General features: G+C 44.7%; 1 protein-coding gene across 1 annotated transcript in view; it reads right to left on the reverse strand.

Annotated features, from left to right (window-relative positions):
- The window catches only part of ctnnd2a (catenin (cadherin-associated protein), delta 2a), a 315,513-nt gene that overhangs the window by 126,349 nt on the left and 163,194 nt on the right, over positions 1-25,970 (reverse strand). Inside the window, exon 12 of the mRNA XM_056299200.1 lies at positions 10,910-11,042. Within this exon, the coding sequence (XP_056155175.1) occupies positions 10,910-11,042 (133 nt within the window). The remainder of the gene's footprint in view (positions 1-10,909; positions 11,043-25,970) is intronic.

The raw sequence follows: 25,970 nt of genomic DNA on the forward strand, positions 1-25,970 counted from the left end.
ATGTCACACAAGGTTAAACATAGCCTGCCGAAAAAGAGCGATGAAAGTCAACAGGGATATCCAATGGAAGATAAAAACTTGCCTCAGGAGTTATATATGGAAATACTATAAAATACATGTTTCATTGGAGATGGATTATCATAAAAGATAGATCCAGAACTGTTAAAAAATACTGAACGTGTTGGAAATTTGCTTCAGAAATACTTGAATGTAGCTGGGTAATAGAAATGTGGAATCAGAAATCTTTGCAAGCTTAACATGACCAGTGTCTTGAAAAAGAAATTGATTAGCACCTGGAGAGGTTAACTGTCGACTAAACTGGCAACAGAAATAAGGAATAGAGCAGCAGTAGGCATCATAAATGGTTAAATCAATCCTCTTACTGCCTCACTTTTCTGCAGGATCAGCTGAAGTCCTATTTCACTTGACACGATGCGAGATACAAAAAGCAAGCTGCTGGATTTAGTCTACAATGATATTTAGTATTTGTGAAATCACGATAAGCCAACATAAAACACAAAAAAGATGATCAGATTTGGTAAAAAAAAAAAAAGAAGTCTGATTTGAAGGCAGATTGTGTCAGGTGCACACAGTATGTTTTGCCAGTGCACACTATGAGTCTACCTGGGACAATAGCCATAACAGCATTTACCCTTTACCCAGGAGGAAAAAAAATAGTAAAAGTAAAGTAAAAAAGTAAAAAATTCTATTACAACATCCCCATTCCACCAAGTTGCTTTAATTTAGAAGATGGCTGAGAGAAGAAAAAAAAACATGGCTAACTTTAGTAAACAGGAAGTGGAGTCCCGAGGATGCTGACGGGACAGCCTCATAGGTGATGCCTATAATAGATGAAGTACACTGGTTTCATTCAAGACATTTCCTTTCAACGTGCCCAGATCGGAATTGCATGATGTCTATGACAAATGCGACTAAGATAACATCAGCAATAAAAGTAAAATAATGATAAAAAGCTCAAGACGTTTCACACCAATCTTTTCAAGGTGGGACTCCCACACATTCAACCTGGCGTATTAGGAGGACGAGAATTAATGGTTTGGCACAAAGCAGATTTTTAACACAGCGCTGAAATAAAGTGGCGCTAACCAGTGGGGGGGGAATCGTTTCCAGTTTAGAAAGCTGTAGTTTTCTGTGGAGAATGTCAGCAACGTGGTTGTTACGATGCGAAAAAAGAAGCATCGGTTCAATTAATAATATAAATTGAATTGATGATGGTTAATTGAGAAAAAAAATCAATTGCCCCCCCCCATTGTAACAGGGCTTTAAGGTGAATGGTAAACTAATTTATCATAATTCATTACTCCCAGTGATCTGCAACAGTACAACAAAATTCCATCTACATTTTCCTAAAGAGTGGCCTTAACTAACAAACATCCCATATCTCACACTGCAATCTTCTTTCAGGCTCTAATTAAGCGCTTACTGAAAGTGTGTGTGTGTGTTTTGTGACTACGCACATGTAACAGATGTGGAATGTGGAGTGTGTGTGTGTGTGTGTATATATATATACATATGTTTGTGTGTCTGACATGAAGTTAAGTGCTGGTTTTGGTTGGCTGATTTCTCATCCAGATTTAATTTGTGTAAAGAGTATTCAGTAGCGCCTTGGGCCTTGGCAGAGACAGTCAAACAAATAGACATAGGCAGGCCTCAAGCCTCCACTGTCAATGAGCCGCTTTTCACCACTGAGGTGCACCTACACACCTATTGCACCCCAATTAAAATACACAGGCACTTAACTATGAACGTTTGTGGTATCGTTGTATTTTGATATGCTTGTAAGTATGTGTATGTGTGTGTGTGTGCTTGTTATAAGGGATGTTTGTTCATTGTATGATATCTGAACAGCTGAAAGATGGAAGTGGACACCATTCCATAGAAATCATATTAAAACATAGAAGCAACAACTCAAATGGGTTCTATTGGTGTACGTTGAGGCCAAGATTTTGGCTAAATCCAAGATGTCGGCTGGTCGTTTCATGGAAACATCAGAAGAATTCTGGGAGAACACAACTAGGGACACCATTATGTTAAAATAGACACAACTGATGGTAGTTGAGGTGTGTTTCCCCCCCTTCACTGTGAGGTGCTTCGGGTGTCTAATAAAATGCTACATAAATGTGATCCATTATTATTAATATTATTATTATTTGTATTAACTATCCTCTCACAGTAATTCAAAAGTAATGGGGAGTGCAGAAGAGAGGGGAAGAAGAGAGTGCAGGCAGGGTGGAGTGGGTGGAGAAGAGTGTCAGGAGTGATTTGCGACAGAAGGGTACCAGCAAGAGTTTAAGGGAAGATTTACAAGATGGTTGTGAGACCAGCTATGTTATACGGTTTGGAGACAGTGGCACTGACGAAAAGACAGGAGGCGGAGCTGGAGGAGGCAGAGTTGAAGATGCTAAGATTTTCATTGGGAGTGACAAAGAAGGACAGGAATAGGGATGGATTATATTTGAGGGGCTGCTCAAGTTGGACTGTTTGGAGACAAAGCAAGAGAGGCAAGATTGAGATGACTTGGACATGTGTGGAGGAGAGATGCTGGGTATATTGGGAGAAGGATGCTGAATATGGAGCTGCCAGGGAAGAGGAAAAGAGGAAGGCCAAAGAGGAGGTTTATGGATGTGGTGAGGGAAGACATGCAGGTGGCTGGTGTGACAGAGGAAGATGCAGAAGACAGGAAGAAATGGAAATGGATGAGCCGCTGTGGCAACCCTAACGGGAGCAGCGGAAAGTAGTAGTAGTAGATGCTGTCACAGTAATATTAGATAAAGCAAATCTACTCATGCAGATTTGGGGGACTTTTATTATGAAAATCACTCAATGCTATTCCTTCATGTGAGATAGTACGGTTAATATTAACGGATGGAACAAATGGTAAATAAATGGACTGCATTTATATAGCGCTTTTCTAGTCTACCAACCACTCAAAGCGCTTTACATTATCCATCCATCGTCTTAACCGCTTATCCTGCTCTCAGGGTTGCATCTTTGGCAGCAGGTGGAGAGATACCCTGGACAGGCCGCCAGGCCATTATATGCCTCACATTCACCCATTCACACACACATTCATACTCTATTGGTGGAGGCTGCCATGCAAGGTGCCAACCTGCTCATCAGGAGCAGTTAGTGGTTCAGTGTCTTGCTCAAGGACACTTCAATATGCTCTCAGGAGAAGCCTGGGATCGAACCAGTGACCTTCTGATTACTAGACGACCCACTCTACCCCCTTAGCCATGATGCCTCAATGTGAATATTTTAAAAATTAATTTAGGGTATTTCTAAGCAACTAAGGACTGTTTGCTTTTTATGACAAAATACTGAATGCACACCGGAAATGTAATTTTGAAGTTCCACAGGGTGTCTGGGTGGCGAGGGAGTCTGGGTGGCATGGCGGTCTATTCCGTTGCCTACCAACACAGGGATCGCTGGTTCGAATCTCCATGTTACACCCGGCTTGGTTGGGCATCCCTACAGACACAACTGGCCGTGTCTGTGGGTGGGAAGCCAAATGTGGGTATGTGTCCTGGTTGCTGCATTAGCGCCTCCTTTGGTCGGTCGGGGGTGCCTGTTCGGGGGTGAGGGGGAACTGGGGGAATAGCGTGAGCCTCCCAAGCACTACATCCCTCTGGCGAAATGCCTCACTGTCAGGTGAAAAGAAGCGGCTGGCGACTCCATATACATAGAGGAAGCATGTGGTAGTCTGCAGCCTTCCTCGGGTTGGCAGAGGAGGTGGAGCAGCAACCAGGACGGCTTGGAAGAGTGGAGTAATTGGACAAGAACAATTGGGGAGAAAAGTTTCACAGCCATGTAACATTGCAGCTGATACCAATTGCCTGAAGCAGACTCAATATGTCAATATATGCTGATTACACAACACTACACATGTGAGCACTTAAAGCTATTGTCAGTATAAGAATGGTTGAATAGTAGCAAACTCCTTTTAAATGTTTATAAATCCAAAAGTATTGCATTTGGTACTTTGGAAATATTGCTGTCTTTCTTTTCATTTGTGCAAAAGTTTTTAATTTAATATAATTCTGTGTTGATCTTTGTCTATTGTTGATAGGAATAACAGCTGAGGCTTGTGTGTTTGTCTATGTCTGTGTATGTGGTTGTAGGTTATTGGTACCCCCTTCGCCCTCAGGTATACCAATCACACATATGTTCTGCCAAAGGGAGCGGTTTTCTTGGTCATCCACTGCAGCCTTGAGCTTGGCCTTGTCCGCAGCCATTGAGTCTCCAGCCTATCTGTAACTTCATTTTGTGAGGTTTCTAAGGCAGATTTTGTTTGCATGGCCAGTCACTATTGTCTGTAGAGAAGTCATTGTGGAACTAAGTTCTTTAACTATTTTTTCACGGAATATTAGAGCTGTGGCACAGAATTCAGCCATAATCTACGACAGTAGTGCTTTCACCTTGGTGCGGATGGTGGTAATCATGTCATCCCCGGTGCTTCGCTCCGCCATTTCACCTGTTGTTTGACTAGCTAGCAGAGAGTTGCTGATCACTTTTGTTGACTTGCTGCTTCCCCCATGGTGCTTGTTCTTTCCAGTCATTAAGTATTAGTTAGTAGTCGTTTACAGCAACAGTGTGTACTGTTTTGAAAACACAATCACTATATTTATTAAATATATATGAATGTTCAGTGGAGAAGCTCCAGAACACGTTCTTACTTGGTCATGTCAACACCCGAAGCCCCTGGTTGCACATTACTGTGAACTGTTTGTATAGGTGTGATCACACATGTGCTACTATTTGTTATTACTACATTTATGTGTGTGTGGGTATATCCATGGAACATGTATCTGTGTGTGTGTTGCAATTCTAGTTCCTACTCCTGTGTATCTGTGTGTGAGTGAGTGTTTAGAAATGCAGCCCCACTTTTCAATAGCATGATGGTAGTAACAGCTATTGACCAGGCTCTGCTGAAATTAATTTCATAAACCAAAAACACGTCAATGCACCCGCCTGCTGGTAAATAGATGCTGAGGGCAATTTTATGGGAGGAGGAGGTGATAGATATTAAATTTGTGTGTAGCGTGTGGGTGTGAGTGTGTGTGTGTTTGTTTGTGGGCATGCACTAATGCTACTGTTTCAGTTGAGTGCTGCTGGTGTTATTAAAAGGCTTATTAGAGAGTTCCATAAGGGGTTACTTTCCCAAATTGCTTTAGAGACAAACTCTTGACTTTAGGACTAATTGTTTTTTATTGCCACTATGGTGCATCTAAAAAGAAAACACAGCATATGGCCGTTGGTTACAGTGTACGTCACCACATAGAACCTTGTAACATTGTTTAGAAAGGTGTGATATGAATAAAGTGTTTTATTATTGTTGATTTAATCAAATCCTTGGTATGTCTTGCAAGATAATCCTGCAGTTGCAATCTGATGGCAAGAATTCAACACAAGCATAGATTAGGCACAATGCCTTGACAAAATGTGCACAAACCACTTCCTATAAACACACACTCACACTAACACACACCCACATACGTTCTATGGTTACAGACAGTTGTCTGGGGTTTGATTTGACCCCTTCTGACAAGTTGACCTCATTGACACCTTTGCGGTGAGCAGCTGTGATAAAATGGAGAGTAATTGCATGCTGACTACTTGATGTGTGAACCAGAAACCACCAGGTGGGATCAAACAAAGTTGAATCAGTTCATCTGGATACAACATTTATTGACAGAAATACATTTCGTCACTCAACTGACATCTTCAGTCTAAACTGACTGCAGGTATCCCCACCCCTTATAAACAATACAGTTGCATAACGACCGAAACAAACGACCAGTTTCATATGCAAATATGGGTGTGACCATTAAATAGAGTTTCAATGGCTTATGTGCACCTCTTTGATGGGGAGGAACGCTGATTTGAATGGGGAGTCAAAGAGGCCACCTAGGAACGACCACCCCTGAACCGGGGGGGGGGGGGGGGCTAGAGTACATCTGTCACCATCTTAAAATGCTGTGATTACAAACATTCCCAAATCCTCTGTGAATAGTACACATGGCCACTGAAACTCTACTTAATGGGCACACCCGTATTTGCACATGAAACTTGTTGGTTTTGGTCGTTATAAATCCGTCGCCATCGTACAATGCTGCAATTGCAACATTCCCTAGTCCTCTGTCAATAGTACACATGGTCTTCAAACCTCTAATTAAAGGTCACACCTATACTTGCATCTGAAAATGGTCATTGTTTTCGGTCGTTATCCAACTGCATTGTACTGACTTGTTTATTATTGTTTCTTCAGTCAGTTTAGACTGAAGATGTCCCTTAGTTGAGTGATGAAACATATCTGGCAATAAACGTTTAATTCAGATGAACTGATTCGACCTTCTTTGATTTTCTTACCTGGATTATTGAACATGCATAAAGACACAAGGTGGGATATGTGAGAACAACACATCTTTCACAAACAGAAAAACAGCAGCTTATTTTCTATTTCTGTCCCAGACTCGGTCCACAAAAACTTAGGTGGTTATTTCTACAAATTTAACAACCAACTGTATATCTTTATGTTTAGAATAGGACCCAATTTACCTTAACAGTCGTTTAAAAAAAGAGATGATTCCCCATTCCACCAGACAATATGCATGGAAGAATGGCTCCAGTATGTAGAGTTCAGCAAGTGTGAAAACCAGTTATAAAAAATGGGCTTACTTATTTGCCTAGCTTGCATCATTGCCATGGAGAAAATGGACTTACAGCAGACTACAGCATATCATTCTGTTTTTTGCTGCTACTGCATGATTAGACTGAGCTTAAGCCATAGACAATGAACACAAAAGGCTGAAATAATTTTGTCAAATGCCTACTGAATGTTCCTCCTACACCAAAAATATCACATTGTTCCTTTTGCACCACTAAACATGTATTCTAAACTCTGAACTCAAAAAAGAAAAAAAATCCAAATTTAGTTGCATATTGTCTCTTTTTTTAACTTCGTATTCATTTTTTAACTTCATAGGGAATATGTATATATTCATGACCTAGGGAAAGAAGAAAGTGTGACACTAAAACCCAAAAAACCCGCTTTCTAGCCAAGCTACTACTACTTTTGGCTGCGCCCGTTAGGGGTCACCACAGCTGATCATCCGTTTCCATTTCTTCCTGTCTTCTGCATCTTCCTCTGTCACACCAGCCACTTGCATGTCTTCCTTCACCACATCCATAAACCTCCTCTTTGGCCTTCTTCTTTTCCTCTTCCCTGGCAGCTCCATACTCAGCATCCTTCCCCCAATATACCCAGCATCTCTCCTCCACACATGTCCAAGCCATCTCAATCTTGCCTCTCTTGCTTTGTCTTCAAACCATCCAACCTGAACTGTCCCTCTAATGTACTCATTCCTAATCCTGTCCTTCTTCATCACTCCCAATGAAAATCTATGCATCTGCCACCTCCAGCTCTGCCTCCTGTCTTTTCGTCAGTCCCACTTTCTCCAAACCGTATAACATAGCTGGTCTCACAACCATCTTGTAAACCTTTCCTTTAACTCTTGCTGGTACCCTTCTGTCACGAATCACTCCTGACACTTTTCTCCACCCACTCCACCCTGCCTGTACTCTCTTCTTCCCCTCTCTTCTGCACTCCCCGTTACTTTGAACAATTGACCCCAAGTATTTAAACTCATCCACCTTCGTCACCTCTACTCCTTGCATCCTCACCATTCCACTGTCCTCCCTCTCATTCACGCATATGTATTCCATCTTGCTCCTACTGACTTACATTCCTCCTCTCTCCAGTGCATACCTCCACCTCTCCAGGCTCTCCTCAACCTGCTGCACCCTACTCTCACGACAGATCATAATGTCATCTCTCTAGCTGAGCCAAAAACATCAAATGCACACAAGTTCTCTTTAGTTATTCAGTTTAGGGGAAAAAAGGTAGAATTTGGTTTAAAAAAAAAGGGATCCCTCTCACCATATTCAGGGCAATGGTTTCCTTCCCACCATTCCAATCCATGTTTTTTTCTTTCCAATGAACCTTGCCTTATTTGAGGACTCTTTACGACTGAACCACCTGCCTCTTAAAGACCCATTACATACCAGTAACAAGGAACCTAAACAATTTTACATTTGCCCACTTCTACAGATAAAGGCAATTAAAATAAAATACATATTTATGATATGTACAAATTCATTAAGCATTTTGGATAAGGTTCATGGGCTTTTGTCACACTGCACCATCTAAAGCGCCTAAAACATGGAGAAAAGGAATTTATTTTTTCCCCTGGACTTGGAGATACTTTTTTGATCCCCGTGGGGAAATTACACCCTGCATTTAACCCATCCTAGCTGTGTAGCTAGGAGCAGTGGGCAGTTGCCGTGCAGCACCCGGGGACCATCTCCAGTTCTTCTTGTCATGCCTCAGTCAGGGGCACAGACAAGAGTAATAACCCTAACATGCATGTCTTTTTTGATGGTGGGGGAAACTGCAGCCCCCGCAGAAAACCCACCGCAGACATGGGGAGAACATGCAAACGCCACACAGACAACGACCGGCGATGACTCCCTTCTTGTTGTGAGGTGACAGCGCTAATCAGTGGGCCACCATGCCCCCCTAAATTCAGCAAAATGGCAACAGAGGACTTAAGCAGTATTGGCGGTGGTATGTGAAAAGTAATAACACATTGAAATAATATGAATCATTGTTTATGCAAACAACAGAAGCTGCTGCCTTTACCAGAAAATTGCCTGCAATTTAATCCATTAATGTTAGTGAATATATGTGTAAGTACCTTGACTGTAATGAGCACATAGTGCCCACTGTAAATGATAGCTTGCTATGGTGGCCAGCTATGGATTATCAGCGTTACCATTTGTATTTTCTAACAATCATACCATACCATGTAAATCCAATTACAGAAAATAATAGCAGCTAATGCTAGCTATTTAACTAACGTTAAATAGCTGCAGAAGCCACAGCTGGAACGTCTGCAACTTAATCTGTCAATCAAATGAATGGGTGGGAGCTTCTTCTTCAAGCTGCTGCACATAAAATTGGATTTGAGTATTGGAGTCCTCTACTACTGCTACTGCTACTACTACTGCTACTACTACTACTTTTGACTTCTCCCATGAGGGGTCACTACAGCGGATCATCCGTCTTCCTCTGTCACACCCGCCACCTGCATGTCCTCCCTCACCACATCCATAAACCTCCTCTTTGGCCTTCCTCTTCTCCTCTTCCCTGGCAGCTCCATACTCAGCATCCTTCCCCCAATATACCCAGCATCTCTCCTCCACACATGTCCAAACCATCTCAATCTTGCCTCTTGCTTTGTCTCCAAACCGTCCAACCTGAGCTCAAATATACTCGTTCCTAATCCTGTCCTTGAACATTGGAGCCCTCTAACTATTAAAAATGTAAATTTCCCAAACATCTTTGAAGTTAATAACTTTTGTCACCATAGTCGGTGGGGTTTAAAAGCATACTTTATATCTGCACACGTGAAATCATGAATGTAAATAAACATACACATATTTGCTTACATGGAAAACTCTACAGTTCAGCTTAAATCAAACAGAGGCTTATGAAAGCCATCTTAAAACAATCTCAAGCCCACTGCAAGACCTTTGCTTTGCCACTAATTGTTTTTTTTCCTCCCCAATTGTACTCGGCCAATTAATTATCCTACTCTTCACATCCGGCTTCCCACCCTCAGACACGGCCAATTGTGTCTGTAGAGACACCTGACCAAGCTGGAGACAACACGGGGATTTGAACTGCCGACCCCCGTGTTGGTAGGCAACGGAATAGACCGCTATGCTACCCGGGCACTTTGCCACTAATTTGGCCTCATTTGTGAGTCAGCATACAAACTGCAGGTCAAGTAGTTGGCCTCTTGGTGCAGGGATAATAATGTGAAGCTCTATGTTTTCAAGATGACAAACATAACTGCTGACCTTGGGAGCAGTGTCATACGCTTTCTGTTTCCTCTTACATCGATGACTTAAACCGTAAACACAATGGGGTCATCTATGTTCCTGGGGAGCATACGTTTGCAGCCTGCTCTTTATAGCTGAAATATATTCACAACATTTCGCAACAGTTAGCCAATAAAGAGAGCCACTTTATTTTGTCACTGTATTCTTACAAAGCGTTGTATTCTTATAATGAATGTGTTCTCTGTATTTAACCCATCCTATTGTACAGGAGCAGTGGGCAGCTGCAGTGCCCGGGGATCAGCTCCAGTTCTTCCTTCCATTGCCTTGCTCAGGGGCACAGACAAGAATATTAACCCTAACATGCATGTCTTTTTGATGGTGGGAGGAAACCGGAGCACCCGGAGGAAACCCATGCAGACACGGGGAGAACATGCAAACTCCACACAGAAAGGACCCGGGGTTTGAACTCAGGACCTTCTCGTTGTGAGGCAACAGTGCTAACCACTGGGACACCGTGCCGCCCCAGCTAGAATGTCACATAGCTTTCTAATCACTCATTTGTTTTTGTTTTTTAAATGAGGTTGCACAAATGTATTGGACGAATTAGCCATCTTGCTTCACTCAATATCTAGATGTTTTCACTGCACACGTCAACATAACGGCAGCACTTTACTACTTCCACATTTCCTTAATACTATCTGTTGTGCACACATAACAATCTACTGCCATCTATCGTGTGCCAATATGTTGCACATCCGTAAAAAGGAACTTGACACATCAATGTCATCTCTCAAGGCCCTGATAAAACTGTGCTTGAATCAATACTAAGCCAGCTCTTTGTGAAAATATAACATGGAATTGTATATCTGCCTTTGACACAAACCTTACCACAGAATAACCACACACACACAGACACAGACACAGACACACACACACACACACACACACACACACACACATACACACACTCACACACACACACCTCGGCTTTGATCTTGTTGTCTCCGAAGCAGAGGTGCTGGAGGTAAGCTGCCGCATTGGACTGCACTGATGGGAACTGATGCTGCAACATCTGGATCACTTCTGGCAGCTCCGGATCCCTCCATCCAAACTCCCTACAGAGAGACCAGAGAAGGAGACAGAGACTCTGATTTTTGCCATTCTTTTTACAAAGCGTCTTGCTGAAAAACAAGAAATTAACTCAAAACAACACATATACCCCCCCAGAACACTCACACACCCGACGCCATACACATAAACATACCTTCAGAGAGACACTGTGCACAAACCAAGAGACTGAGAAGCTGACAGAACGAGGAAGGAGAGATAGGGGGAGGATTTGAATGTCAAAACCCACTTTGTTTCTTTCTCGATAAGAGAGCTCTTATCTTATCTAAGCGATCTATACAGCCTCGGCAACATCATGGGCTCAAAATGACCCAAACCATTCATTTTGCTCATTTTGCCAAAGCACCACCATTTCCACCCTTTGCACCTAAAAGGGAAGGGGAAATTGGATGACACAGGTTGAAGATGAGAGGCAGTTGCCAAACAGAGAGCTTCCCTAAACACTGAAAGAAAGCTAGGGGAAATAGTCAGGTTAAATGATACGCAAAATTAAATGTATCTTCATTTACTTGGGTGTCAGGTGGGTGTTGTTTCAGGACACAGATGAAGGTCAATTGAGCTGCATATGTGAAATCTTCTGGTTTTTTTTGGGGGGGGGATTTTTCTCCCGAATTGTATCCGGCCAATTACCCCACTCTTCCGAGCCATCCCGGCCGCTGCTCCACCCCCTCTGCCGATCCGGGGAGGGCTGCAGACTACCACATGCCTCCTCTGATACACGTGGAGTCGCCAGCCGCTTCTTTTCACCTGACAGTGAGGAGTTTCGCCAGGGGGACGTAGCGCATGGGAGGATCAGGCTATTCCCCCTCCCCCCTGAACAGGCACCCCGACCGACCAGAGGAGGCGCTAGTGCAGCAAAGACACATACCCACATCCAGTTTCCCACCCGTAGATGGCCAATTGTGTCTGTAAGGACGCCCAACCAAGCCGGAGGTAACACAGGGATTCGAACCGGGATCCCCATGTTGGTAGGCAACAGACTAGGCCGCCCAGCCACCCGCCACGCCCCTGAAATCATGTTTTGTCCACAGTAGAACGCAACCAAGTTAAAGAAGTAAAACTTTAGCAACTCCAAATTGACCGAGGGGGTGCCGAGGGGAAAGCAAAAGCGTTGTAGTTGCAGAACTCGGTTAAAACGAAGCCTGTGGTAGTCTGCAGTGTGAGTGGTGTGAGTTATGTCCCAGGCTTCCCGTCATTAGGAGTACACACTCCTGTGAGTGCGCAGGATAAAGTGAAATAAATGTTTTCTCCCTTGGCAATACCAGGAAATGGTCTCTTTTATTGTATTATCCCAGATGATAATTGTTTTGCTATGGTCCCCCAAATGAGGAAACCGTGAGCCGTGTCTATATGTTTGTGTGTTTGTGTGTGTGTGTGTGTGTGTGTGTGCGTGCGTCTGAACTGTAATACTGTAATATTTGCTCCATCAACAGCTCTGCAAACAGTTTCTCCGCTCCCCTCTCATCCTCTGCCTGCGTACAGAAAACCCTGTGAACGTGCAACATGATCGGAGGTGAAACCTGTGTTGAATTCTTTTCCCGGCCGAAATTGACTGCGCTGTTTGCGGATCGATTTTGTTGTTTGCCTTTACGTTCACTCGTGTTCCGTGCCAATAAACGGCTGGACGTAATCCCCATCAAACCATCATGAAAACCGCCGATGTGTCCGCCTCCTCATTCTGTCAACCGAATATCAAAAGGAGGCGAACAAAAGCGAACCGAAGGGGGCAGATCTAAAGGGAGGAAAGGATTGACCCGTGGCGTGGCGGGCGTGTGCGCGTGCATTTGGATGTTGCTTCGCTAGGAATTGAGGCCGCAATGCTGCGCCTTCATCTCTCCCGGCTCCAGCGAGAACCGGCTAGGAAACAATGTGTTTGTGAGAGGCAGTTTACATTTGCGGGGAGTAAACATGGCTCTCGTAGATAAAGTAAGCCTCACTCCGGTCGGTTCTTTATCTGCCCCATGATAAGTTTTCACTGGGCCAGATAACGGGATAGATGGAGGGAGGTGGAGGAGAGTCGGAGGAAGGGAAGAAAAGGAAGGGATTCCCCAGGCATTTAAGGGATTTAAGAGCAGAGACCCTCAAACAACACTTTCTAAATCGCATATATCCAGATACCATCGAGGGGTTTGTTTGTGTCTGTGTTCATGCTTGCGCGCGTGTGTGTGTGTGTGTGTGTGTGTTTGTTTGGGTCAGCACACCCCCACATGTCTGTGTAGACAGCTGTAGTAAGATTTCAAGATTTAAAACAGGAACACAGTATTTGTTGACATGGCTGTGCTTGAGTGTTTCTGCAACCCAGTGTGTGTGTGTGTGTGAGTGTGTGTGTGAGTGTGAGTGTGTGTGTGTTTGCAGCAACCATATGTGCATGCTTGTCTTTTTGCATGTGTATGTTCTTGTCGGTGCTTCCCTTTGCAGTTTTGCACCCGCGTGTGTATTTGCATGTATGTGTATGTTTTATGTGAACGCCTGCACTTGTGTGTGTGTGTGTGTGTGTGTGTGCGCACAAGTGGGTGGGGTGGGTGCATTTGTGCTTGTCTGTGTGTACACATGTGTCATATCGCCCCTGCAGCCTCCCATCTCTATCACTGTAGTTAATAGAAAGCAGAGTGATCGGCTGATAAGATAAGCATCACAGCTCACCATTAATTAAAAACCCCTTGCAGAGAGAGACAGAGAGACAGAGAGCGAGCGAGAGAGAGGGTGAGAGAGAGCGAGAGAGAGAGGGTGTGAGAGACGGTGAGAGAGAGAGAGCGAGAGAGAGAGGGTGTGAGAGAGAGCGAGAGAGAGGGTGTGAGAGACGGTGAGAGAGAGAGAGGGTGTGAGAGAGAGCGAGAGAGGGGGTGAGAGAGAGAGAGAGAGAGAGAGAGAGAGAGCGATAGAGAGAGAGAGAGGAAACCAGAACGGTAGTGAATAAATAGGGGTGAGACAATGGATAAAAGAAAAAGAAAAAACTGTCATAGGCGTAAACAGCGCTCAGATGAGGTGCCAGTCATGTCAGCCCAGGTGCTAATGAGAGAGCAGCCCCCCTGGCAGACACGCTGCCACCCCCAGAGACACAATGGGAGAAGGCAGCAAAAGCGAACAGAGAAAATACTGTCCTCCTGATAGAGAAATGATCAAAGATGTGGCGCCAAGAAAACAGCGGGACTTACACGAAACCCCCGCCGTTTTTTGGATGAATGCCAACGTATGTTGCTCCCCCATATTCCCTTATTGCCCTCTGTTGTTTTGTGCTGTACGCTGTAATACCACGCGGCACCAAATAAATCTGTCGACTCTTTCCAACAGGCTTCGTGCTGCATGTACGGAGGAGCGCCGATGGGCGTGAGAGCCGGCTGCACAGTGCCGCTGCGGTGCAGGCAGGGCTGCGGCGCAGGCAGGGCTGCGTGTCTCCGGCTGGACGGGTTTCTGTGTCGCTCTTCCCGGCCATCAAAGGCGTGACGCAGCGAAAGGCAAAGCGCTTTGAAAGGAAACACTAGCTAGCAGAGTTCTGACGCACAACCGGGAACGGCGGAGGCGGGAATAGCGGGGTTGGGCCAGGGTGTAAAGCGGGGGATCGAAAAGAAGTGATAGAACTGGGACAGAGAAGAAGACCCGGCCTGTGACGGTGGTGTTTTTGAGATAGGAATGCATATACGCGTCCATCCACCCAGGGAAATAAGAAGGAGCTTAACGCAGGAGAAACCGTATAACACCCAGACACACACAAGGGTTATCAAAGAGCTCCTCATGTCCTCTTTCCTGAGACGCCTCTCTTCATCTCGTAGGCCCGACAAGATGGCGAAACATGGAACTGCTCCCGCCTCGTCCACTTCCCCACAACATTATGCTCCTGCAGTAATGCGACTGTTCACTACATGTGTAGCACTTATTCTGCTCTCCTACCTATGAATAATATAATAGGGGAACGCACAAACGTTAACAAAGACAACAACAACCTATTTGCTGAAAAAGGACAAGTGCCGGTTGGTGACGGAGGGAAACCAGCTGCAGCAGAAGGCAGTTGAGTGGAATGGCCTTGGATCAACTTGCTTGCATGGTGTTTTTAATATCCATCCCCAGCGGCAGAAAAACACAGCCCAAGTGGGAGAACAATAATCCTCTCAGGAAAGTGTGACTCATAAGGTGTTATAGGGCATCGTAATATTGATATCAACTTTTATAATTGGCAATCATAAATGTTCAGCAGTTTTTTAAAGCAGCTCATTGTAATTTACATCCTCTGAATGCTGACCGCAGTAATGTTGATACCGAACGAGAAAAAGGACAACATTAATTCAGCTGGATAAAAAAGATACGGCCAAACGTATTCCCCAGCGGACAATAAGAGAATAACGACGCCACAGATGCAGCTCGATAGTGTCTCAATCACATCTGTTGTTGAGTTAACACTTTTTGTCGTACTTTTTGAAGATGAATTGAAACGCCGGTTTACTACATTGATTAAAAACAAGTTCAGTTGGGCCTCCGGGTAGCATAGCGGTCTATTACATTGCCTACCAACACGGAGATGACCGGTTCAAATCCCCGTGTTACCTCCGGCTTTGTCGGGTGTCCCTATAGACACAATTGGTCGTGTTTGCAGGTGGGAAGCCAGATGTGGGTATGTGTCGTGGTCGCTGCACTAGCGCCTCCTCTGGTCGGTCGGGGGCGCCTGTTCAGAGGGGGGGGGGGTAATGTGATCCTCCCATGCACTATATCCCCCCGGTGAAACTCCTCACCATCAGGTGAAAAGAAGCGGCTGACGACTCCACATGTATCGGAGGAGGCATGTGGTAGTCTGCAGCCCTCCCCGGATCGGCAGAGGGGGTGGAGCAGCGACCGGGACGGCTCGGAAGAGTGGAGTAATTGGCGAAGTACAATTGGGGAGAAAATGGGGGAAAAGAAAACAAGTTTGATTGCGCTTGCCTGTTCACCATTTTATTCCAATCATGGTTATAACCAAGTTTTATCTTCTATCTATTTTCCTTGTGTTCATTAGCTGTTTTCACTATGCAAATGAATCCATGGGTCCATATAGGTTTGTTCAGTCGTCGTCAGTGAAACACACATAATACACATCATTATGTGATTAGCACGCCTCACAACGCGCTTCATATCAGCTATCATGCACTGGGGCTTATCGTAAAAGCTGCTTTGTCCTCATTTCCCAGGATCCCCCAACGCCGTTCCCCATCCAAAAGAGTCATCAGCGCGACCCACAATGCACCGGTGATTGGCAGCTCCACACAAGAAGCCCGTCTCCCTGGCTTTAATACGACCGGACAAGGCCTGTCATGTCCGCTTACTGACTGGAGGGTCAGTACTGCACCGTGTGACCCGGCAGTGTGCATGCCACAGCAGCTGCTAATTAGCCCCAAATCAATGCTTACCATACTGTGTGGCAGAGAGGAGGAGGGCGAAAGGATGGAGGGGGGGTGCGCGAAAGATGTCACACAAGAGAGGGGGAAAGGAAAGAGGTAGATGAGAGAGAGAGAAAAAAGAAAGACTAAGAGAGAGCAATAAAAGAAGGGTCTGAGAGGAGAGGAGATAGCAAGAAAATTAACAGAACAAGAAAAAGGAGGAAGAGAGATGTCAAAAAGGGGGGGGGGGCTATTGAGGTTATTTAATGCTTTGGTGATCAAACTTTACTGTTCCTTGGGAGAAGCCACCGAATGAGGGCTTGGCTTTGAGACAGACATGAACAGCTCACTTATCAAAATGTTGCCCATTAAATCATTTTAGACCCCCCCCCCCCCCCGTCTCACTCCCCATCCTCTCTTTCTTTTTCTCTCTCACGGACCTCTCTTCCCCCTTTGCTCTGCTTTTAGCTTCCTCTCTCATCTCTGACTTCATCTCACCCCTCAATACTTGCTCTCTCTTGATGCTTCTCAAAGTCTAATCCCCCCCCCCCGTAGTTATCTGTCTATGGATGTCAGTAATACTAACTGTGTGTGTGTGTGTGTGTGCGTGCGTGCACATTTGTGTGTCTGCTTTTGCACATTCCTGCTTTTGTTTTGTGTTTCGGCTGTGCTTTTTAAGAGCACTTGCACGTAAATCGGCACATCTGCATGTATCCCCCATCCACAGTATGTGTGTGTGTGTGTGTATGTCCGCCACTTTTGTATGTCACGCACATCTACCCTTCCATTGTGTGTGTGTGTGTATTGTGCAAAAAAGCGAAAAGGAAAAGAAAAAGTTAAGTCCTCCTCATGGTGAGTTTATTAGCAAAGTGACCGCCTCCGGAAAGTCAATACGAAAGAGAGAGTCAAGCAATTATACAGATAAACACTGGCCGGCCATACTGAATGAGATGCAGAAGAAGATGTAAGTACACATCAACTCCAAAGGCAGGGCAGGAACTTTTTAATTAAAAGTGTAACTTAATTAAGATGCTATCCAGGAAAATAGCCAGCAATGTTTAAATGCCACCCTTAATGAATTCGTAAAACACCATGTCCGTTCCTTTAAGTTGCTTTTGTTTGCCACACAGCCAAGGGATGGGACACGAGTTTCAGCATGGGTGAGCTTAAACGTTTAGCGCATTAGAAAATGTAAATTCAACTGATTGGACAATGCAACGCGCAAAATTGCCACACTGACATGCAGTCAAAATGATGGAATCACCAGAGAGAGAGAGGGAGAGAGAGAGAGAGAGAGAGAGAGAGAGAGAGAGAGAGAGAGAGAGAGAGAGAGAGAGAGAGAGAGAGAGAGAGAGAGGAGGCTGTGTCCAGTGCAGAGAGAGAGAGAGAGCTTTGGTTTAAAGGGTTCAGGTCTGTCCTCCAAGGGACGGTACAGAGGGTAGGGACTGAGAGAGGGAGGGTTGGGTGGGAAGTGTGTGAGATTATATTCTTTGCTTGCTTGATTGTGTGTGCAGTGGATCCAGAGGAAGTTGGTCGGAATATATGAAATGGACACAGTGAGCAGGTTAATGTACAGGTATGTGCACACACACACACACACACACACACACACACACACACACACTGTCAATACATGAGAAAACAAGTGTGCATGTTCAGCACACGTGCTTCTTTGCACCACATGCACGACTAATTAGTATACATCATTGTGCAGGACTGTGCCAAATTTGTAAGTATGTGTGTTTCTCTACCAAATTGATACACCACATTTTTTGGGGGGGGGGGTTTCCCCCTTCTTCTCCCCAATTGTATCTGGGTAATTACCCTACTCTTCCAAGCCATCCCCGTTGCTGCTCTACCCCCTCTGCTGATCCGGGGAGGGCTGCAGACTACCATATGCCTCCTCCGATACATGTGGAGTCACCAGCCACTTCTTTTCACCTGACAGTGAGAAGTTTCGCCAGGAGGACATTGCACATGGGAGGATCATGCTATTCTGCCCAGTTCCCCCTCCCCCCGAACAGGTGCCCCGACCAACCAGAGGAGGCGCTACTTCAGCGACCAGGACACATACCCACATCCGGCCTCCCACCCACAGATACGGCCAATTGTGTCTGTAGGGATGCCCAACCAAGCCGGAGGTAACACAGGGATTCGAACCGGGATCCCCGTGTTGGTAGGCAACAGAATAGACCGCTACGCTACCCAGATGCCCCTGATACGCCTTGTTATTTTTTTCTTTTTTTGATTTTAATGGAAGGGAAGTTCAGCTTTCAACTTATATTCATCATTTGGAGCTGCTTACATCTTCCCTCTAGCACCTTGTGCCGCTACTTTCTCCTGAAAATGCATTGTCTGTTCAGCTCAGGAGGTCCGCTGAACCAGGACCATTCCAGCTTGTCAACAACGCACACCTGTGCCCAAATATCCCTCTCCTCCATCAGTGTCTCTCCCAGGTGAGGCCATAGCACACAACCGTTTTTAGGCACGTCATGATTGTTGACTGTCTTTACCAATCTGACACTGCATGTCTGTGGGCTCAGCGGAGCAGAGAACATTTATTCCTGTGGTCGGTTGGTTTTGTCAGTGTCAAATGAGATATGCCAACTGGTGAGAACAAGGACGTTCCTTGAGTGTCCTGTCTTTACGTACATGGATTTTCTGCTACAGTGGTCCATGTATGTGGCAGGATTATCCCATTCGATTCCATCCTGATGTAACGAAAGTGATTTCCACACACCCGGGTGGAGTGACTAATATTTTGTTCTATGTGACTCAAAGAAATGGTGTATGTGTATTTGCGTGTGTGTAGTCAAGTCTGACAGATAAGAACTGAAAGAAGACCAAGAGAAGATATAGATGGAAACAAGGGGTAAGAGTGAGGGATGGACTGGGTGGGTAAATAAATGGAGAGATGGACAGATAAATGGAAAGCAGGAGAGAGAGAGAGAGAGAGAGAGAGAGAGAGAGAGAGAGAGAGAGAGAGAGAGAGAGAGAGAGTGAGAGAAAGAGAGAGAAATGGAGTCCATCGAGTTGAAAAGAGAGCCAAAAAAATCAGAGGTGCCTCAGTTGCACAAAACACCTTGTACCTGCTATGGTCAAGTATCTCTTTCTCTTTCTCTCTCTCAGCCTTTTCCTGATCATGGTTCCCTCTAGTCACTGATGAGTATATGAGAATGACAGAATATAGCTTTTTCTCTCTCAGCAAGTGGAGAAGTGGGCAGGATTATCTCCACGCTGAATATGAGGCACTCAGAGAGGGAAAGAGAGAGGAAAGAGGGAATGAGAGAGAGGAGAAAATGAGGGAGTGTAACCTCAGAGCATGAGAGAGTGTCATAGGGAGAGTAACCAAGAAGCAGAATAATGAATTTTGCGGACAGAAGTGGAGTAGACGGTCATTTCGTCTCTTCAGCTCATCGCCTCAACATGAGCATCTTGCCAGAGCTCCTCTCTCCCTCTCTCTCTCTCTCTCGCTACCCCCCCCCCCCCCCGGAGTCAGTCTGGAGTTTTTCCATTCAGAGCCCCCACAGCAACCACACAGATGGAAAGAAGAAAAAAGGAAGGTAAAAAAAAAATCAATAAATCTCCTCCTTGGCACCTTGTAACAGAGGATATCACCTCAGGACTCTGGGTAAGAGCAAACAAAAACAGAGGGAGAGGAAAGAGAGGTAGTTAATGAGACTTGGTAACAGTGAATGGGGATGGACGGGGAGATTATGAACGTAAATAGAGAGTGAAGGATATGCTGTCGCCTCTCCCACGGCCCAAACAACCTCCTCACTTTTTATACTGTACGGTTGCTTTCATAGACACAAATTCATAATTCAGCTGGGTCGAGGGCGGGTGACTCACTTTCACTGTTCACCGAGGTAGTGAGAGTCGTGAGAGAGTATCCACTTGTCCTGAAATTTAATTTAATCTAATTTAATTTATTAAACAAGGACCATTCATCTCAAAATGAGAAGAGATGATGTATGCCAGATTTAGCTATTAGCTATTTTCCATCTGCAGTCCCTGGGCAGGTACACACAGAGCAATCACCAGACACTGAAAACCTTCATTTACATGCAGCAGCAGATTGTACTCTAAGGAGGGCGGCTGCAGCCCACCTACCATTATATTGACACATTAGTGGCAGTGTTTGGTTAGATAGTAGAAAATCCAGAGGAGCGCTCCAACAACAGAGAACAACAATGTGACTCTTGCATTAAATATCTAAAAGAATAAATTACTGGGTCAGTATAAATTAATTTATCAGTTTTATAGTATGGAGAGGCATGGTGGCCTTGTTTTACTTTGAACACTCCTCCTGGATTTTTTTTTTTAAATAATTCAATTGCCCTTTATTTTATCCTCTATTACCAATGTATTTTTGGTGAAAAAGGCAAGGTAGCATCTTTATCACCTCAGGCAAGAAGTTCAGTTTCTCCCCACAGATCCAGACAGACTTTTATTCTGGTGCCGTTGAGCGCATCCTGGTAGGGTGCATCGCCGCCTGGTATGGGAATTGTACCTCTTAAGACCAAAGAAGCCCTGCAGAGAGGGCTATGGTCTGCTGAGCGTACCACCGGGTCCTCACTCACCCCTCTAGTTATACACCGGGCGGTGCAGGACCAGGGCTAAACGGATTATTATGGATCCCCATCACCCCAATAACAGACTGTTTCCGCTGCTGCGGTCAGGCAGACGCCTCCACAGCCACGAGGCAAACACAGAGACTCAGGAGTTTCTTCCCCCAGGCCAAAAGGACATTAAGCACAACATAACAATAACAATTACATTTGTAATACTTCACCACTTTGCCTCAGAAACGTTCCACAGACACTTTACACTTCACTCATTCAGTCTATTTGCACACATGTATTTGTATTGTAAAGCAACTACAGATTGTATATATGTATTTATTGGGATATATTTTCTATATCAAACTCCCCAGATATTTTTTTTAAAAAACATTTGCTGTATTTTTATTTTATTCTCATTTGATTATTATTGTGTTTCCATTTCTCTTGTTGCACATTTTAGGAGTTTGTCAAAAATCACTTCACTGCTTATTTTATTTATACATGAGTTATGTGGCAAATAAACTTTTGGATCTTGAATCTGTAGTAATAGCTATAAATGAATGTGGCCTATTCAACTCCACACTTTTTACCCGGAGAGTGTGCAGAATGTCTCCTCAAAAGTAAGACTCTAAGACAAGAGCTGGTGGAGCAGGGTAAGAAGGACATTAGTTTGCTGGGCAATGGAGAGATTTGCCAGGGTAAGGAAAGCACAAATGCCTGCGCTGGCTCTGTCATTTAGCTGAACACACACCATGGAAGACCTAATCGAATAGGGCGCTTAGCTCACAAATTGGTGTTCAGTTACACTAACACACATGCACAGACTCGTGCACGGCCACCCACACATATACATGTGCAAAAAAACAAACAAACATGCATATAAGCATGGAGTTCCCTGATGGTATGCACGCCCATATGGTGGCGTGCACAAACATACATATGCACAGAAGAAAATCAAGATCCCATGTATGTAAAGCCATGTACACAGACTGCAAACATACATGTGCACACCACACACGATGCAGCCCACTCACACACTTTATTATGCATTACATATGTATTGTAGACAAGATGGCAAGCACACACATACACTAGGGCATTCATGACTGCTATAATTTAGTAGCAATCAACCACTCCTAAAAAGTAGTGTAGTGGTCGATTAATCATGGGAGAGATATTATATTTTTTCGCCCAATAACAACGACCTGTCCTTATGCATGCTCAATAATCCAGGTAAGAAAATCACAGAAACTTGAATCAGTTCATCTTGACACAATGTTTATTGAGAGAAACGTTTCATCACTCATCTAAATGACTTCTTCAGCCTCAACTGACTGCAGGTATCCCCACCCTTATAAGCAATACAGCGGCATAACGAATGAAACCAATGATCGGTTTCATATGCAAATTACCGTGACCAGTAACTAGAGTTACAGTGGCCATGTGTACTATTCACAGAGGATTGGGAAATGGTTGCAATCACAGCATTGTAAGATGGCGATTTTGATTGTTGACGTTTACCGTAAACCAACACATACTGATCAGTACTTAAGGTTTGACTCTTATCATCCTCTGGAGCACAAACTAGAAGTCATCAGGATGCCGTACCACTGAGCTGATAATGTTCCCACCAATACAGCGGCCAGGGAAGGGGAGAAATCCCATATAAAACAGGTGCTGGTTAAGTGTGGTTATCCTGACTGGGCGTTTGTCAAAGCCAGGAAGACGCCCAAACAGTGCACCAGCTGATCGAGGAGAGGAGAAGGACAACAAATGCCTAATCATAAACCAGTGGTGATTCCATTTGTGGCAGGAGTGTCAGAACAGCTGAGGTGTGTATTTTCCAAACATTGTGTCTCAGTTGCTTTCAAACCCCAAAAACACGCTGTGCCAGAAATTGGTTCACCCCAAGGACTGGGTCCCCCGGCCCAAACACAGCAATATAGTGTACGCTGTTAAGTGCCAGGAGGATTGCTGTGACTTGTACATTCGGGAAACCAAACAGACGCTGGCCAAGAGGATGGCACAATACAGAAGAACTAATACATCAGGCCAGGACTCTGCAGTCTACACCCATCTACAGGCCAGTGGCCACTCTTTCAAGGATGAGGATGTGCACATCCTTGATAGAGAGGAATGTTAGTTTGAACGGTGAGTCAAAGAGGCCATCTACGTAAAGAGGCAAGGACCATCCCTGAACTCTAGTTAATAGTCACAGCAATTTGTATATGAAACCGATCGTTGTTTTCAGTCATTATGCCACTCTATTGTTTAGAGTGGCATAAGGGTGGGGATACCTGCAGTCAGCTGAGACTGAAGAGGTAACTTAGATGAGTGATGAAATGTTTCTCAATAAACAGATGAACTGATTCAACTTTCTGTGAATAACAATGACAAATTATCATCATAAATTGTTCAAAAACAATCAGTAAAGGGTTAACTAATGTAGGCAGGACCAACCTGCAGGTAGATGAAATAGCAGAGTCCTCTATTGGCTCTGAGATGCTATTTACAAATGAGCTACAATCTGATTGGACTAAGCCCTCAGCAAGCTTGTCTGAGCTGGATATACTGTTTGACTGCAATAACAACGTGACCGCTTTCTTGCAGGTGTAACGGTTTAACTATGACTGTGTTAATTGGTGACGTTCAGCCGAGTGTGTCCGTGGTTGTCATGGTGATGGCAGCTGTTGAAAAGACAGAAGTCTTAAATTATTTTAAATTGAATGTTCATATCAGTGTGTATTCCCTACACCTGGAAGGAAGTCCAGGAGATGATTACTGCAGCCAGAGCCAGCTCCGCTCCGGGACCCAGTGGAGTACTCTGTAAGGTGTACAAGTGCTGCCCAGAGCTACTCAGTATCCTCTGGAAGATTCTGCGGGTGATTTGGCACAGGGGAACTGTATTGGACCAGTGGAGGCAGACAGAGGGAGTCTGGATACCAAAGGAAGAGAACTCAAACAAGCTGGAGCAGTCCAGATCCATTTCACTCCTCAGTGTGGAGGCGAAGATCTTCAGTGTTCTCCATCTCTGGGGCAAGATTGATTGTCCTCTGTGCACTGGAAAAAGGTTCACAAAAGGTTCACTCAAGCACATCCTCAGCAGCTGCCCATCAGCCCTGGGGGAGGGCCGATACTGCTGGCGACATGACCAGGTGCAGAAGACAGTTGCAGAGGCCACCTCCAAAGCTGTGGCCAACAACAAGCAAGCTTGTGGATGAAGGAACATTGCCTTTGTCAGGGCTGGTGAGCAGCCTCAGTCACAGCCCAGAGCAGCAGCTGGTCTCCTCATCTCTTCATCAGGCTGGGAGCTGCGAGTCGACTTGGGGGGCAGCTCAGGTTCCCAGACCACGTTATGGCAACTTTGTTGAGGCCAGACGTAGCGCTATCATCAGCCTTTTCAAAGCCAGTGCTCCTTATAGAGCTGACAGTTCCCTGGGGGGACCGGACAGAAGAGGCAAATGAGCAGAAGCGGTCCGAGTACCAGGAACTGATGGATCAGTGCTGGAGGAGAGGCTGGAAGGCATGTTGTGAGCCCATTGAAGTGAGGTGTAGAGGCTTTGCTGGCTGTTCACTGTGCAAGGTCTAAACTCTACTTGGCATTACTGGGGCTGCAAAAAGGAAAGCCATCAAGTCTACCATGGAGAATGCAGAGAAGCCCTGTAGACAGCTTTGGATCAGAAGGAGTGATCTGTTGGCCAGTGCTGCTGGGACACAAGTCAGGGCCTGATCAACCCTGGCTGGGTCGCCTGAGCGAGGGTGTATGATGTTGAAAGACCCAAAACACCTGAGGACCTCAGAAAAAAATCAGTGATGATATGTTCCAGTGCATCCTAGGATGTATCTTCGAATTGAATTGTCTGGTCCTTTTTGTCCTACATTATGTAAATTGAAGGGTGTTGCCAACAAGAAGCATTCACATTTCTTGAAGTTACTTTTAATGTGGGGGGGGGGGCAGATTAGCAGAGCAGCTAGCATCTAATGAGGAATTTGACATTACAACATATCAGGTTAAATGATTGAATATGGGTCACTTACCCATTGAGGATAATGGTGCCAGCTGCGGTTTATTTACCACATTACAAGAAATGTTACGAGAGGCGAATGAGTCTTGCTGAACACAATTTGACTTACGTGAATGGTTAGTGTAGATATTAAACATGGATGAGTGTGTATTCAGAAATAAAATTAAAGACTTTTAGGAGGACACTACATGTTATGTTCGTGTTTTCAACAGCTGCCATCACTAAAGTCATCAGTAAACACGATCACTCATTAAACTGAAACACCGGGATAGCGGGAGTCTTTCCCTCTCTAAATACATTAATGGCATAACGTAGAAAATGATTGTTCTGACAAATCTATGTTGGAACCACAGCGCCCCAAGCTGCATATCTGCTGTAGATGCATTGCCACCGCTTTATTAATGCACAGTGCTAACACCACAGATGAACAATTGGTCCACAGCTACGCACAGTATCAACTAGCGGTTTTGATAGTCGACTGTTCTGTGAAAACCCTAACATACACAACACATGTTCAAAAACTCTGACAAACAACAGCACACACTCTCCCTAAAATACACACAAAATTACACACACATTCATACAGCTATTTTCCCCACACTTGCTGATTGGTAATTTCCAGCCTGGTGGCATTATCCCCCATCACACAGCGCAATTACTGGATGTTTACACAGCCAAACAATAGGCCAAAGAAACATACACCAAGTCAAACATTCATTAGGCGGGTCAACACAGGCTGCGGTGACCTAGAACATAACACTGTATGACACCACCACCCTCATTAAGATTGAACTGTGCATGCTGCAAGTCCAAAGTACAAAAAAAAGGCATTCTTGCTTTAAAACATCGAGACCGATACCAAACCATTTTCTAAACTGGATAAAGACGAAATACTTTTGATGGGGGAAAGTGTACTGTTTCTATATTAAGAATTGTAAAAGGAGCAAGGCAACAGTTTAGTTTGCTATTTTGCCACTAGT

Source organism: Lampris incognitus, chromosome 19 (assembly GCF_029633865.1).
Source record: "Lampris incognitus isolate fLamInc1 chromosome 19, fLamInc1.hap2, whole genome shotgun sequence".
Classification (NCBI taxonomy): Eukaryota; Metazoa; Chordata; class Actinopteri; order Lampriformes; family Lampridae; genus Lampris; species Lampris incognitus.